Below are 15,667 nucleotides of genomic sequence, written 5' to 3'. Positions count from 1 at the left end.
GTGATATTTTTATAGAGCCGGTCGATACGGACGCGGCGATACCTAATATGTATACTTTTTTTTATTTATGTAAGTTTTACACAATGATTTCATTTTTGAAACAAAAAAAATCATGTTTTAGTGTTTCCATAGTCTAAGAGCCATAGTTTTTTTCAGTTTTGGGGCGATTATCTTGGGTAGGGTATGATTTTTGCGGGATGAGATGACTGTTTGATTGTTACAATTTTGGAGTACATACAACTTTTTTGATCACTTTTATTAACTTTTTTGGGAAGTAAGGTGGGCAAAATTTCAATTTCATCATAGTTTTTAATTTTTGTATTTTTATGGCGTTCACCGTTTGGGTAAAGTAACATGACCGTTTTATAGATCAGGTCGTTACGGACGCGGCGATACCAAACGTGTAGGGAATTTCATTTTTTTTATTTTTAATCAGTGATAAATGTGTTTTTTGATTTTTACTTTATTTTCACTTTTTTTCACTTTCTTTTTGACCCAGACCCACTTGGTTCTTGAAGATCCAGTGGGTCTGATGTCTGTATAATACAGTACAGTACAATATATAGTACTGTACTGTATTTTACACTTTGTCTGAACAGATCTATGCCTTTCAGCACAGATCTGTTCAGCACCATGGACAGCAGGACGCCTGAGAAAGGCGTCCTGTTGCCATGGGAACCTTCCCCGTCTGCTCAGTTATGGTCAGAACTGCGCAGACGGGGAAGGGTAAGGACGGGGCTTGGGGGGCTGCCTGGGAGCTCTCTCCCTCTCCATTCGGAGGGGCTGCAAAGGCACAGCAGCCCCCCGATGGGAGAGGGAGGGAGCTCCCTGCGCTGTTAACCTTTTCCATACAGCGGTCCGTACGGACCGCGGTATGGAAAGGGTTAAACGGCTGACATCGCAGCACAGATGTCAGCCGTTTATACCAGGGTGCCAGCAATGTGCTGGCACCCTGGTATACCCACTAGACGCCAACGATTACGCAATGGGAGCCGGGCGGGGGATCGCGATCCCGCCTGCCGCACCGCCCGCCTCCCGCACCGCCCGCAACCCTCCCCCTGCACCTCCCACCGGGCAAAAATCACTAAGGGGTGCAGGGGGGGGGGGGGGGATACAGATGCATTTTAGGAATACAAAAGTTTCTGATCCCCGCGGTCAGGGACCGCGGGGATCAGAAACTGCAGAAATCGCAGCAAACCGCAGGTCTGAATTGACCTGCGGTTTGCCGCGATCGCCGACATGGGGGGGTCACGGGACCCCCCCCCCCCCCCCCCCGCGCATTTAGCCTAGGTGCCTGCTCAATGATTTGAGCAGGCACCGGGTCCCGATCACTGCCAGCCGCACGGCAGTGATCAGAAATACACAGGGCGTACATGTACGCCCTGTGTCCTTAAGTACCAGGGCACAAGGGCGTACCTGTACGCCCTATGTCCTTAAGAGGTTAAGCTGTCATTTTAGTGCTATTGATCCATTTGTTAGAGGTTCGTTAAAGATTCATGCAAATATCATGTAGAAATGTAGCAGGTATAAATTAGCAGTTGCTGTATTTTATAATTGCAAAGCTAATTGTGTGCCACAAAGACAGGTTTGGTACAAGGTTCCCTTGATAATATATAACAGAATGGCAGTACATTCCCTGATTTACAGTATCTCTTGATTGTGTAGACCAGGCATGCTCAACCTGCGGCCCTCCAGCTGTTGTAAAACTACAACTCCCACAATTGCCCTGCTCTAGGCTGTTCGGGCATGCTGGGAGTTGTAGTTTTGCAACAGCTGGAGGGCCGCAGGTTGAGCATGCCTGGTGTAGAGCAAGGAAGCTGTCTGAAACCCACACTTTTGTTGACCCTGCACTTTCCTTTATCTTATTTTAGATAGCTCCTGCTTTTAGATGATTCTGTGTTCATGAGGAAACTGCATGTAACACTCTTAGGCCACTTTCACACCTGCGTTTAGGTGCGGATCCGTCTGGTATCTGCACAGAAGGATCCATACCTATAATGCAAACGCTGGTATCCGTTCAGAACGGATCCGTTTGCATTACTCTGTAAAAAAACAAAAAATCTTTAAGTGTAAGTCAGACGGATCCGTCCTGACTTTCAATGTAAGTCAGTGGGGGACGGATCTGTTTATAATTGCACCATATTGTGCCAGTGATAAACAGAACCGTCCCCATTGACTTACATTGTAAGTCAGGACGGATCCGTTTGGCTCTGCATCGCCAGGCAGACGTCCACCTCCAGAGCGGAATTGAGGCGGAACAGAGCCAAATGAATGCATTCTGAACGGATCCTTATCCATTCAGAATGCATTGGGGCTAAACTGATCCGTTTTGGGCCGCTTGTGAGAGTCTTGAAACGGATCTCGCAAGCGGACCCAGAAACGCCAGTGTGAAAGTAGCCTTAAAGTGGTTGTTAAAGTGGCACCTACTAATGTATTCTGATTGTCCATATTGCTTCTTTGCTGGCTGGATTTATTTTTTCATCACATTATACACTGCTTGTTTCCATGGTTACGACCACCGTGCTTGCGCACTATGGGAAAAACCACTAGCATATGTGTGCTCCTATGGTCCCAGCCACCAGAGAGGCCGACATTTTTTCCTATGGTGTTCAAGCACGCCCACTGCTGTTGAATTGCAGGGTGGTCGTAACCATGGAAACGATCAGTGTATAATGCAATAGAAAAATGAATCAAGCTAGCCAAAAAGGCAATATGGACAATCACAATACATTGGTAAGTGCCTTGTATTGACTTTCTCTACATGATAAATGCCACTAGCTGAAGTGACACCACCCCTTTAACGCTTCATACACACGGACCTCAAAAGGTCTCCAAAAAGTTGCAAACTTGCTCCAGGAGGGGGTGTAAAACAACTGGAGTAGCATTTCTAAAAAGTGTTTGCTTTAAAGAAACGCCAAATTTAGCCATTTGATACATTTGGTGCAAAGTAGCCACAGCAAACTCAAATAAAAGTGACCTTAAATATAACTTTTGTAAAAATGTGCCCAATTTATTATCCATTATTCTTTTGTGTTACCAGTTTGGGGTGTGTACCTACATACGCTGACACTGCCAAGTAAGATCTTTGTAAGGGACACAGCTGACAGTTGAGGCTGGGGCTTCAAATCCATATAGGCTATGACATACGTTGCTTGGCCATAGATCACAATGAGGCTCTGTGTATATCGCAAGTAGCTGCAAACAATGTCAGAGAATGGGGTAGTGACCCACAAGATACCCACTTAAGAATATTTACTTTTTCTTGAGCCTTATTCTTACATTTTGAGCAGTAGCAACACAGGAACAGCGCAATGCAAAGCTGTAAGAATAGGTACTCCAAAATTTTTATATTATGGAGAATACATGTAGTTAAATAAACAGCTGACGTATCCTTTTTAACCACTTCAGCCCCTCTAGCTGAAACCCCCTTCATGACCAGGCCACTTTTTACACTTCGGCACTACACTACTTTCATCGTTTATCGCTCGGTCATGCAACTTACCACCCAAATGAATTTTACCTCCTTTTCTTCTCACTAATGGAGCTTTCATTTGGTGGTATTTTATTGCTGCTGACATTTTTACTTTTTTTGTTATTAATCAAAATGTAACGATTTTTTTGCAAAAAAATGACATTTTTCACTTTCAGCTGTAAAATTTTGCAAAAAAAACGACATCCATATATAAATTTTTCACCAAATTTATTGTTCTACATGTCTTTGATAAAAAAAAATGTTTGGGCAAAAAAAAATGGTTTGGGTAAAAGTTATAGCGTTTACAAACTATGGTACAAAAATGTGAATTTCCGCTTTTTGAAACAGCTCTGATTTTCTGAGCACCTGTCATGTTTCCTGAGGTTCTACAATGCCCAAACAGTAGAAAACCCCTACAAATGACCCCATTTCGGAAAGTAGACACCCTAAGGTATTCGCTGATGGGCATAGTGAGTTCATAGAACTTTTTATTTTTTGTCACAAGTTAGCGGAAAATGATGATGATTTTTTTTTTCTTACAAAGTCTCATATTCCACTAACTTGCGACAAAAAATAAAAAATTCTAGGAACTCACCATGCCCCTCACAGAATACCTTGGGGTGTCTTCCTTCCAAAATGGGGTCACTTGTGGGGTAGTTATACTGCCCTGGCAATTTAGGGGCCCATATGTGTGAGAAGTACTTTGCAATCAAAATCTGTAAAAAATGACCGGTGAAATCCGAAAGGTGCACTTTGGAATATGGGTCCCTTTGCCCACCTTGGCATCAAAAAAGTGTCACACATCTGGTATCGCCGTACTCAGGAGAAGTTGGGGAATGTGTTTTGGGGTGTCATTTTACATATACCCATGCTGGGTGAGAAAAATATCTTGGCAAAAGACAACTTTTCCCATTTTTTTATACAAAGTTGGCATTTGACCAAGATATTTTTCTCACCCAGCATAGGTATATGTAAAATGACACGACAAAACACATTCCCCAACTTCTCCTGAGTACGGCGATACCAGATGTGTCACACTTTTTTGCTGCCAAGGTGGGCAAAGGGGCACATATTCCAAAGTGCACCTTTCGGGTTTCGCAGGCCATTTTTTACACATTTTGATTGCAAGGTACTTCTCACACATTTGGGCCCCTAAATTGCCAGGGCAGTATAACTACGCCACAAGTGACCCCATTTTGGAAAGAAGACACCCCAAGGTATTCCGTGAGGGGCATGGCGAGTTCCTAGAATTTTTTATTTTTTGTCGCAAGTTAGCGGAAAATGATGATTTTCTTTTTTTTCTCTTTTTTCCTTACAAAGTCTCATATTCCACTAACTTGCGACAAAAAATAAAAAATTCTAGGAACTCGCCATGCCCCTCACGGAATACCTTGGGGTGTCTTCTTTCCAAAATGGGGTCATTTGTGGGGTAGTTATACTGCCCTGGCAATTTAGGGGCCCATATGTGTGAGAAGTACTTTGCAATCAAAATGTGTAAAAAAATGTCCTGCAAAATCCGAAAGGTGCACTTTGGAATATGTGCCCCTTTGCCCACCTTGGCAGCAAAAAAGTGTCACACATCTGGTATCGCCGTACTCAGGAGAAGTTGGGGAATGTGTTTTGGGGTGCCATTTTACATATACCCATGCTGGGTGAGAGAAATATCTTGGCAAAAGACAACTTTTCCCATTTTTTTATACAAAGTTGGCATTTGACCAAGATATTTATCTCACCCAGCATGGGTATATGTAAAATGACACCCCAAAACACATTCCCCAACTTCTCCTGAGTACGGCGATACCAGATGTGTCACACTTTTTTGCAGCCTAGATGCGCAAAGGTGCCCAAATTCCTTTTAGGAGGGCATTTTTAGACATTTGGATCCCAGACTTCTTCTCACGCTTTAGGGCCCCTAAAAAGCCAGGGCAGTATAAATACCCCACATGTGACCCCACTTTGGAAAGAAGACACCCCAAGGTATCCAATGAGGGGCCTGGCAAGTTCATAGAATTTTTTTTTTTTCGCAAAAGTTAGCGGAAATTGATTTTTTTTTTTTTTTTTTCTCACAAAGTCTCACTTTCCGCTAACTTAGGACAAAAATTTCAATCTTTCATGGACTCAATATGCCCCTCAGCAAATACCTTGGGGTGTCTTCTTTCCAAAATGGGGTCAGTTGTGGGGTGTTTGTACTGCCCTGGCATTTGAGGGTCTCCGCAATCATTACATGTATGGCCAGCATTAGGAGTTTCTGCTTTTCTCCTTATATTGAGCATACAGGTAATGAGATTTTTTTTTCCGTTCAGCCTCTGGGCTGAAAGAAAAAAATGAAAGGCACAGATTTCTTCATTCGCATTGATCAATGTGGATGAAAAAATCTCTGCCAAAAAAAAAAAATGGAGGGGAAAGGCGTCTGCCAAGGACATAGGAGCTCCGCCCTACATCCATACCCACTTAGCTCGTATGCCCTGGCAAACCAGATTTCTCCATTCGCATCAATCGATGTGGATGAATAAATCATTGCCGGGATTTATTTTTTATATTTTTTTTATATATATACAAAGTGTTTGCCAAAGCATAGGAACGCCGCCTCCTCCTCGGCTCGTATGCCTCGGCAAACATATCTGTTACTGCAGAGGAGAAAATCCCGTCTTGCAGCGCCGCATACACCGACTTGCGTGTAATCTGACAGCAGCGCAATGCTTCTGTCAGAATGCACATCGGTGCTGCAGCTGGTCGATCGGTTGGTCCACCTGGAAGGTAAAAAGACAAAAAAAAAAAAAGAAAAAACCAGGCCGCAACGCAATAATTTTATTAACTTTGCAACAGAACATGTAACTTTAACTTTTTGAACTGAACATTAACGTGTTTGCTTACTGGTGTGTTTTTTTTTGTTTTTGTTTTTTTACCTTTATAGAACAAACCTCTCCTTCCCCATGGGTCAATGTGCAAAGCGCAAATCGCCCAAAGATGTGGCGAAGTGCGTTATGCACTTTGTCCCATGTGAAAGGAGACGTTTGCAGCAGCAGTGAGTGAATGGGCCCTAATAGCCCTGTGTGCCTATCCTGGTGAGATGATCCCTATGCTAATAGTGTACCTGTGAGTGGTACTTCCGGAAACACTCTCCAAAGCATAGGGCAGGGTGGTCAGGACAGTCAGGACAGAAATAGCGGGTGTCACGCCTTATTCCACTCCTGCTACAGACACGACATCTTTTTCGGGGTGACGGTTGGGTTGAGGTACCAGGAACGACATTGGGGAAATGTCGCTCGTGTAGACGGCTAACTACACTGGTGGATGGGGCCACGGAACCTCCTGGGTACAGGAGGTTCTCGATGATCTCTTCCTGAAATTTGAGGAAGGATCCAGTTCTCCCAGCCTTACTGTAGAGAACAAAACTATTGTACAGAGCCAATTGAATTAAATATACAGACACCTTCTTATACCAGCGTCTGGTTCTGCGGGAAACTAAATACGGAGACAACATCTGGTCATTGAAGTCCACCCCTCCCATGTGGAGGTTATAGTCGTGGACTGAGAGGGGCTTTTCAATGACACGGGTTGCTCGCTCAATTTGTATTGTCGTGTCTGCGTGAATGGAGGAGAGCATGTAAACGTCACGCTTGTCTCTCCATTTCACCGCGAGCAGTTCTTCGTTACACAGTGCGGCCCTCTGCCCCCTTGCAAGACGGGTGCTAACGAGCCGTTGGGGGAAGCCCGCGCGACTAGTTCGCGCGGTACCACAGGCGCCAATCCGTTCTAGAAAAAAAAGCAGGGTGGCCCCTGGGACGGGAGGCGGTGTTGTCACTAAAGTGCAGGAAACGCAGGATGACCTCAAATCGTGTCCTGGACATAGCAGCAGAGAACATGGGCATGTGATGAATCGGGTTCGTGGACCAATATGACCGCAATTCATGCTTTTTTGTCAGGCCCATGTTGAGGAGGAGGCCCAGAAAAGTTTTAATTTCGGAAACTTGGACTGGTTTCCACCGGAAAGGCTGGGCATAATAGCTTCCCGGGTTAGCGGTTATAAATTGTGTGGCATAACGATTTGTTTCTGCCACAACTAAGTCTAAAAGCTCCGCAGTCAAGAACAGCTCAAAAAATCCCAGGGCCGAACCGATCTGAGCTGTCTCAACCCGAACTCCAGACTGGGCGGTGAAAGGGAAAACTACAGGTGCGGCTGAAGTTGGGGACTGCCAATCAGGGTTTGCCAGCACCTCTGGGATTCTAGGGGCTCTACGGGCACGTCTTTGCGGTGGCTGCGACGGGGTCACTACTGCACGTGCCACCGTACCAGCTTCAACTGCCCTTCTGGTGCTCGCTACTTCACCAGGTTGTACGGCAGTGCTGGTACTAGGTCCAGGAAGGGCTGGGCTGCTGGTGTATGCCTCACCACGTAATCCGACAGCACCAGCCCCACTCTGCTGCTCTTGAAGCGGATCCTGCGCAACCTGCGGTCTAGCGACACGGGGCCGGGTACGCCTGGTGGTATCAGGGACCTCAGCCTCCTCGTCCGAACTTTGGGTCAGAGAGCCACTGCTTTCTACAGGTTCGTATTCTGACCCGCTGGATTCATCAGATGAGGGTTCCCACTCCTCATCCGACTGGGTCAGAAGCCTGTAGGCCTCTTCAGAGGAATACCCCCTGTTAGACATGTGGGCAACTAAATTTAGGGGTATTCCCTGAGACTACCCAAGAAAAAAAAGCAAGCCTGTCTTACAAAGGGGAGGCTAGCGAAGTACCGGAGGCCGCTGCGGTTGATAAAAAATATCAAAACTGATTTTTTTATCGCCGCAGTGCGTGTAAATTGAATGTGCAGCGATCAAAAAAAAAATTTTTGCGGGTGTGGGCGAACGATCAGGCCTGATCGGGCAAACACTGCGTTTTGGGTGGAGGGAGAACTAAAGTGACACTAGTACAATTATAGATCTGACCGTGATCAGTTTTGATCACTTCCAGATACTATAAAAGTACAAATGCTGATTAGCGATACACTAATCAGCGAATAACGGACTGCGGTGCGGTGGGCTGGGCGCTAACCGATCCCTAAACTACCTAACCAAGGGGCCTAAACTATACTGAAACCTAACGGTCAATACCAGTGAAAAAAAAAAGTGAGAGTTTGCACTGATCACTTTTTTCTTTTCACTTGTGATTGACAGGGGCGATCAAAGGGTTAATTGGGGTTCAGGGGGGTGATCTGGGGCTAAGTGTGTAGTGTTGGTGTACTCACTGTGAAGCCTGCTCCTCTGCTGGATCCAACCGACGAAAAGAACCAGCAGAGGAGCAGGCAGCCATATAACAGATCATATTTACAAATATGATCTGTTATTCGGCTCTCTGATTGGATTTTTTAAAAATCAGCAACCTGCCAGCCAATGATCACGGCTGGCAGGTTGCTGACGAAATAGTCCTGAACGAAATGCCGGCGCGAACTGCGCATGCGCATATTCGCGTCATCTCGCGTCTTGCGAGATGACGCGTATATGCGTGACTCTACGCAGCGCTGCCACCTCTGGACCGCACATCTGCGTTAGGCGGTCCGGAGGTGGTTAAATGCGTCTGATAAACGGTTTTATTATCGGATATCTAAATGCATTAAAAAAATGCACACATTTTTCTTGCGTTTAACAGATCAGAGCAAATAAAAAAGAATAATATATTGTAGTGTTATTATTTTTTTCCTTGCCTGTGCCATTTGCCATTTTAAAGTGATCTGACAATTTTTCTGGAAAGCAGCAGAAATGATTTGTTTAGAGGTGTCCACTAGAATGTTAATTTTCCTAGGTTTCTTCATGTCTTGTCCAGGCTCTCTGAGGTCCATAATGAAGGACCTAAATTCTGACGAGAACGAGGATGAATCTGACGATGCGGAAGACAATGATTCTGAGAATGAGAGGACTATCCACATGCATGGAGGAAGCCGGGCTCGCAGGTACTGCATTTCATTACTTTGGGAAAACGTTTGATATCTCATAGTGGCATGTCAAAAGTTTTGATCACTGAGATCCCTGCCGAACACTCTTAACATCTGTAGGTCATTGTGCCAGAACTGACATCTACATAAGCAAGGAAGCTGGCAGAGATTTCAGATTATAATTTTTTTTTTTAAGGAAATGTTTATTAAAAGAGAACAAAAAAGGAGCAAGAATCCATACAGCACATAAATCATGCGCATATTGCAACAATAAAGAGTATAGTATCTCGTACATATTGACAGTTCATCATAGAAAGGATTGTAATACCAGCTCCTTAGTTATTTTCTTTTCCCCAACTCAACTAAACATAACTAAGCAATGCTTGAGAGGAGAATGTAGATTTCAGATCTAGTTTATGCTAATAATAAATCTGCTAGGCTATCTAGGTTCGGCCCCGCACCAGCCACTCACTGCCCTGTCCACATTTTGAAAATATGGCAAGCGAGGTGCAAGCCCCCCAAAAAGACTCCAAATTTTGTGGAAGTGAAGTGTGCGGAGGAGTTTTCTGGGGTACAGTGGTGATAAATATGTATAATGTATCATTTTTAGAAAAACATGTTTTGTTTATATGTGTCATCAGCAACAGTGCTTCACAAGCTGAGGCAGGCTTACTTTTTGGTAACCTTGGCCTACATAAAGGTATCTCCGTGGTGCTTACTATAATTGTATTGCCAGTCACTGAAAGGTAGATATTGTTGTCTGTGCTCACTAATCAGCATGGTATTAGTAGTATGTTTTTGTATATAAATAAAAAGTATTAAAATGTCATTCCTTTACAGCACAGTATATTAAGTCCAGATAGGAAGCTTGCAGTATACAGTATGTGACAAATAATGAACCCATCTTTATCCTCTTGAGGGCATACATGTACAGTTGTGAAAAGAGACAACATTGTTGTCTCTTTTCACACAGCAGACACCTGGGACTAATGTCTGCTGATCGCAGACATTTAACCCCTCAGATGCTATGGTCACTTGTGACCATGGCATCTGAGATGGCTTTTCCCAGGAGTGTTACGATCCCAATGCCCAAATGGCTTTGCCGCACTGAAATTGGGTAAGCCATTATTTGCTGGGGATAGGCTGGAGCCTGTACAAGGATGCCAAGGCTACTGCAGGAATATTCCATTGTAGGCATGCAGGTGGCAGTGCTGCATTGGAATATACAGAATTTACCGTATACTACTGTATTAAATCACAGTAGTATGTGGGAGAAGCAATCTAATGAGACTCCTAAAAAAAAAATGGAATCAAAGGTGATCAAAAAATCATACACACTCCAAATGGCCCTTAAAGAAATGAGCCCTCACAGCTCTGTAAATGGAAGTATAAAAAAAAAGTTGCGTGGGTCAGAATATGATGATGGAAAGAACAGACATTTTTTCCAAAGTTTTTTTCTTTCAATATTAAAACAAAGAGAAATGATATCAATGTGATATCGCTGTAATCGTGCCGACCTAGAGAATAAAGGGAACTGGTCAGTTTTACCATATAGGGAATACCGTAAAAATGATACAATTTTTATTTATTTTTTTCTCAATGCCATTCTATTTGATATACAATATTAAATATTTACATTAGAAAGTATAACTTGTCCTGCAAAAAAACAAGCCCTCATATGTGGACAGAAAAATAAAAAAGTTATGGCTCTGAGAGCGAATTAAAACATGTACTCAAAGGGTTAAGGACACATGTATGCCCCCTGTCCTCTAATGTAGGAAGCGAGATAGCACTGTGGGGCCCAGATGGAACTATTTAAAACCATTTTCATTAACAGAGGACACATTTAGTCATGTTTTGTCTAAACTAGTGAAAACACTAAATTGTAACATAATGGTGGGAGTTCATTAATATCTACAGCACACATTTTGTTTAAAGAGGACCTGTCACCACTCCTGACATGTTTTAATAGCCACATGTTACTCCATGTAATAACAATTCTGGAACATCTAGTCTTATGGCTCCATGTTGTGCCATTCCTTTATTATTTCTACCAGAAGTTATGAATGGTGTGCTAGCAGTCTGCAGTAAGGGCACAGAGGGGAGGTAATGAGTGGGGGGAGGGGGGTGTACCTGCACAGTCTGAAAATGGCAGCACTGATTGGATATAGGGAGACTGTGCAGGTACAACCCCCCAACTGGTTACCACCCCTCTGTACCCTTACTAAAGGCTATTAGCAATTCATTCATAACTTCTAGCAGGAGTAATAAAGGAACAGCACAGCATAGAGCCATAAGAATAGATGCACCAGGATTGTTATTACATGGGAATGCATGTAGCTATTAAAACAGGCATGTCAGGAGCGGTGACCGGTCCTCTTTAAACTCTAGGCACAGGAACATCAAATTAGCATATTTAAACATTCATTCGATATGATCTTACTATCTTAGTTTTCTGTTAGCTTACCCCCCAAAAAGTGAAGTTCCAGGTCTATCATTTTCTGAACTGCATTTTAACTTGTAAATTGCCATCCGAGATGGGGCCTAACCTGCATGTTACCTGTCGTCTTCATTTACAGAATTAGCCTAAGTGATGGAAGCATTAGCGAAAGCAGTTCAGTTTCATCACCATTACGGAATGAGCCTCCAACCTTGCTAAAAACTAACAGCAATCAGGTAAGCTTTACAAGCATCACCCCCTTCGTGGAGTCCTAGAAATACTGTCAAATTATGGTGGAAACGTACAGTATTGGAACTGGTGCGAGTTATGTTATGCTTATTATACTGTAAAGGTTTCCATTGCTCAGTGTTTGGCTACCTACACTTGCTTTTATCTCATTTTTCCACATTACATCAAGAGCCCGATACGGCTGCAGATCTGTTAACCTTACAATGGGAGCAGAAGCATATAAGCTGCCCACACACTGTTCTTTACACAGCGCAGATAATACGCAGTGACGATTTGGCTTCTGACAGGGATACAATGCTGCCAACATTTAAACACTGCTGCTATAGTAGCAGGCTGACCGTGCCTGTATATTCATCAGGGCTAATAGCCATCCTCAGCAGAGGAGCACGTTAGCCATGTACGGCCCCCGTGGGCCAGCAGCCCGTTCACATTTCTGATGGTCTGTGTTTTATATCGGTGAATTTATCTGCATAGTACAGGGTGTACAATCCATTCTAGTTAGCGTAATTCTAAAAGCTATTTAATCTTCCAGTGCATTAGTGTCTGTCACATGTAATGAAATCAACCTTTTATTAGTCTGGAGGAGGGAGTCATCTGAAAAAAAAAATAAACTTAATTCAGACTCCATTATTCGAAATAAAATTTACCTTACGAGATAACTTTAATATACGATTCCGTACGAGAAAGAATTGAAAGAAAAGCAATGACCCCGGCAGTAGATGATACAGAGAAATGAAGGCCAAATATAGAAAGCAGATTTCTTTTTATTCAATTTACCTCAAGTAGAGACAATATAACATGTGTCCTGTCCCAACTGTCAGAGCAAGACGTATATTGGCCATAGTCTTAAACCTAGCCATTGTTCTGAGATAAAAGCTTGCCTGTGAGCGTCTTATAAGTTCCTTTGAACTGTGTGTGCATATTGTTCTGATACCCCCTTTGTTCAGGCAGCATTTCACCATTCCTGTGGATTACTTGATGCTCTGCCAAACCATGCCCCACATAAATAACGTATAAATGAAAACATACCGAAAGAAGAAAATACAGTCACTTGTGTTTTGCAGTGCTGTGTGTGCTGAAGCGTGCATCTGATAATTCACCACAAAAAATGAAACAATTGGCATGGTATATTTATTAGTGTTGGTACGGCCTGCTCATGATACCCTGCCACCCACATGATTGGCATAATGCTTTTGTAGCAGAGGAAGCTGCCCGTTTGTATGTCGGCTGCTCTTTTAATTCTGCAATGGTCGTAATGCGGAAAGCACACATCCCAATCACACAGGAATAAGCGCTGCTTGCTTTGATTGTAACATGTAGCAGATTTTATAGTAAGAGTATCAATTCTAATGTTTCCTTATATGTTGATAAATAGGCTTCACGGTATTCATCCATTGCCTTATAGCAGCTGAAGGGTAAAATCAGAACCCCCATTTCTGTCAAGTACTGGTCCCTATTGATGTAAGTTATCTAGTGTACTAAAGAATATGTCCACACATCTCCGCTAGAGATGAGCGAATTTTTCAAAAATAAGATTCGTCCAGTTTGCCAAATTTTTCTAAAAAAATTCAGATCAATCCAAATTTATTTGTGGCGAATCACGTTAAAAAATGGCTATTTCCTGTCTGCAGAGAGCCTTTATAGTGGTGTAGAACACTGTGCCTTACAGTAACACGCATAGGGAGTCTGCTGTAGTAGTGAAACAATACTGTGAGTCAGTATGACATGCAGATGACAGGCATCGCTCTTAGAATCACTGCACACTTCACTTATTTGGGCAGTTACGGAGCCAAAACTGACCAAATAACTCAAGTGTGAACTCAGCCTTACAGGTCAATGTTAGTGTCAAGAAGAAGCACACTCCTTTTACCCCGTTGGCAGCTGATTCCACATAGATGTCTACAGAACCTGATTTATTAAGCTCTTATACAAGTAGAACCCCCCCGACAGAGTGGAGGGGGGTGTCAGCAGTAAGTTTGTGTTACTGTAATTTTGCCCTTCCTCAGATTCGTCAGAACAATAACCCCCAAAAAATGGATCTTGTCTGTGGAGCATCCGTCTTCACTCGGTCAGCATTTGGTCAGTAATCCATCAGTATTGCTAAAGCCAAAAAAACTGGAGTGGATCCAAAACAGAGATGACACGTGAATGGAATATTTGCATGTCTTCTGTGTTTTGTACCATTTCTGCTTTTGGCTACCAAATCGTAAGCCAATTCTGATGCAAAATAGGGACCATGTCATGCAGGCCTCACAGCCATTACAGAAACAGGATCTGTTGTGCGTCTCATTTTTACTTTCTTCTGACAGATCAGAAGAAGGGTCAAATAAATGATGATTTCAGCCAGGCCGAAAGGCAAAATAGTGGCCCAGTCATGAAGTGGGGAGGGTGGGAACAGCATGAGAAGTCCACAGAGTGGCCCTATTACACAGAGGTGAGGTGGAAGCAGCATGAGGAGACTACAGAGTGGCACAATGACAGTGTGGAGGTGGCAGCAGCATTAGGAGGAGGCCACAGAGTGGCAAAGTGACATAGTGTGGAGGTGGCAGCAGCATCAGAAGACCACAGAGTGGGGAGGTGGGTGGCAATACCAGTACTAGCTGAAGATGGTGGGTGAAAGAAGGAGCACTTGGCATCAGATGTATTGCATCAGGCGGGTAGCAGCATCAGAATAATAGCTGAGGCAGGTAGCCAGATGAAACCAGTCTCTTTTGTCAAAGTGTTGGTGTGGCATCGTGGATGATCTAGTCTGATGCATCAGGCATTGGTGGATGGAAATCCTGTCTGATCCATGCCTGATTCATCTTGACAAAAGTCAGTCTCTCCACATTTTGGCTGGACAGGCGAGTTCTTCTTGGGGTAACTATGGCCCCTGCCGCACTAAACGCCTGCCTGCTCTGATGCCACACTACTGGCCGGGCAGGACAGCTTTTGTAAGGCAAACTCTGCCAGTTGCGGCCACAAATCCAGTTTGGCTGGCCAGTAGTCCAGCGGATCTTCAATGTGGGGTGGCAGGGTGCTGTCCAAGTATTCCACCACCCGGTCAGACCTGCGAGAGGATGCAAGATGGCGCAGATAGGCAGCAGCCAACTGACTACATAGGATGTCTCTATAGTAATTCAGTTTGTCCTCTGACCGCTCGCAACACCAGCTCCCATGCCACTCTCCTCATAACTACTTGCCCGGAGGAAGCGGTGGATGTCTCCTCCACATCTTGGCTGGCCAGTAGCTGCTGACTGTCCTCTAGTAGCTCGTCCTCGCTGTATAGTGGAGCTGAGACCACAGCATATAATACTTCTCTGGTTGAGGGAACAGAAAAGGACAGAGGCAGGTATAGGACAGGTGAGGGCACAGGGCCTGCTCCCGGGCCATGCCAACTAAGGGTTGTGTCTGACAAACCCACTGACACTCGGCTGGGGGTTTCTGATGTCACTTGGGACGAAGTAGATGACAGAGTCAACCATTCAAGAACTGCTGGGTTGCTGGTCAAGACACGATGGCTAGATGACACCTGGAGCTCAGGCCTCTTGCTGCGACTCCTGCTGCCACGCCCCCTTACTCTGCTGCGACCTGTGCCTGCGCCAGAAAC

The 15,667-nt window shown here is 44.1% G+C and overlaps 1 protein-coding gene across 5 annotated transcripts in view; it reads left to right on the top strand.

Moving 5' to 3' along the window:
• Positions 1–15,667, top strand: part of MLLT3 (MLLT3 super elongation complex subunit) — a 238,592-nt gene that overhangs the window by 193,619 nt on the left and 29,306 nt on the right. For 3 of the 5 annotated variants that reach the window (XM_044300982.1, XM_044300979.1, XM_044300980.1), the window contains 2 exons: positions 9,260–9,407; positions 11,969–12,065. In XM_044300982.1, coding sequence (XP_044156917.1) covers positions 9,260–9,407; positions 11,969–12,065 — 245 coding nt within the window. The remainder of the gene's footprint in view (positions 1–9,259; positions 9,408–11,968; positions 12,066–15,667) is intronic. The other 2 variants (XM_044300983.1, XM_044300981.1) reach the window with 1 other exon arrangement.

Source organism: Bufo gargarizans, chromosome 7, assembly GCF_014858855.1.
Source record: "Bufo gargarizans isolate SCDJY-AF-19 chromosome 7, ASM1485885v1, whole genome shotgun sequence".
Lineage (NCBI taxonomy): Eukaryota > Metazoa > Chordata > Amphibia > Anura > Bufonidae > Bufo > Bufo gargarizans.
This window is presented reverse-complemented; position numbering and strand designations above follow the sequence as displayed.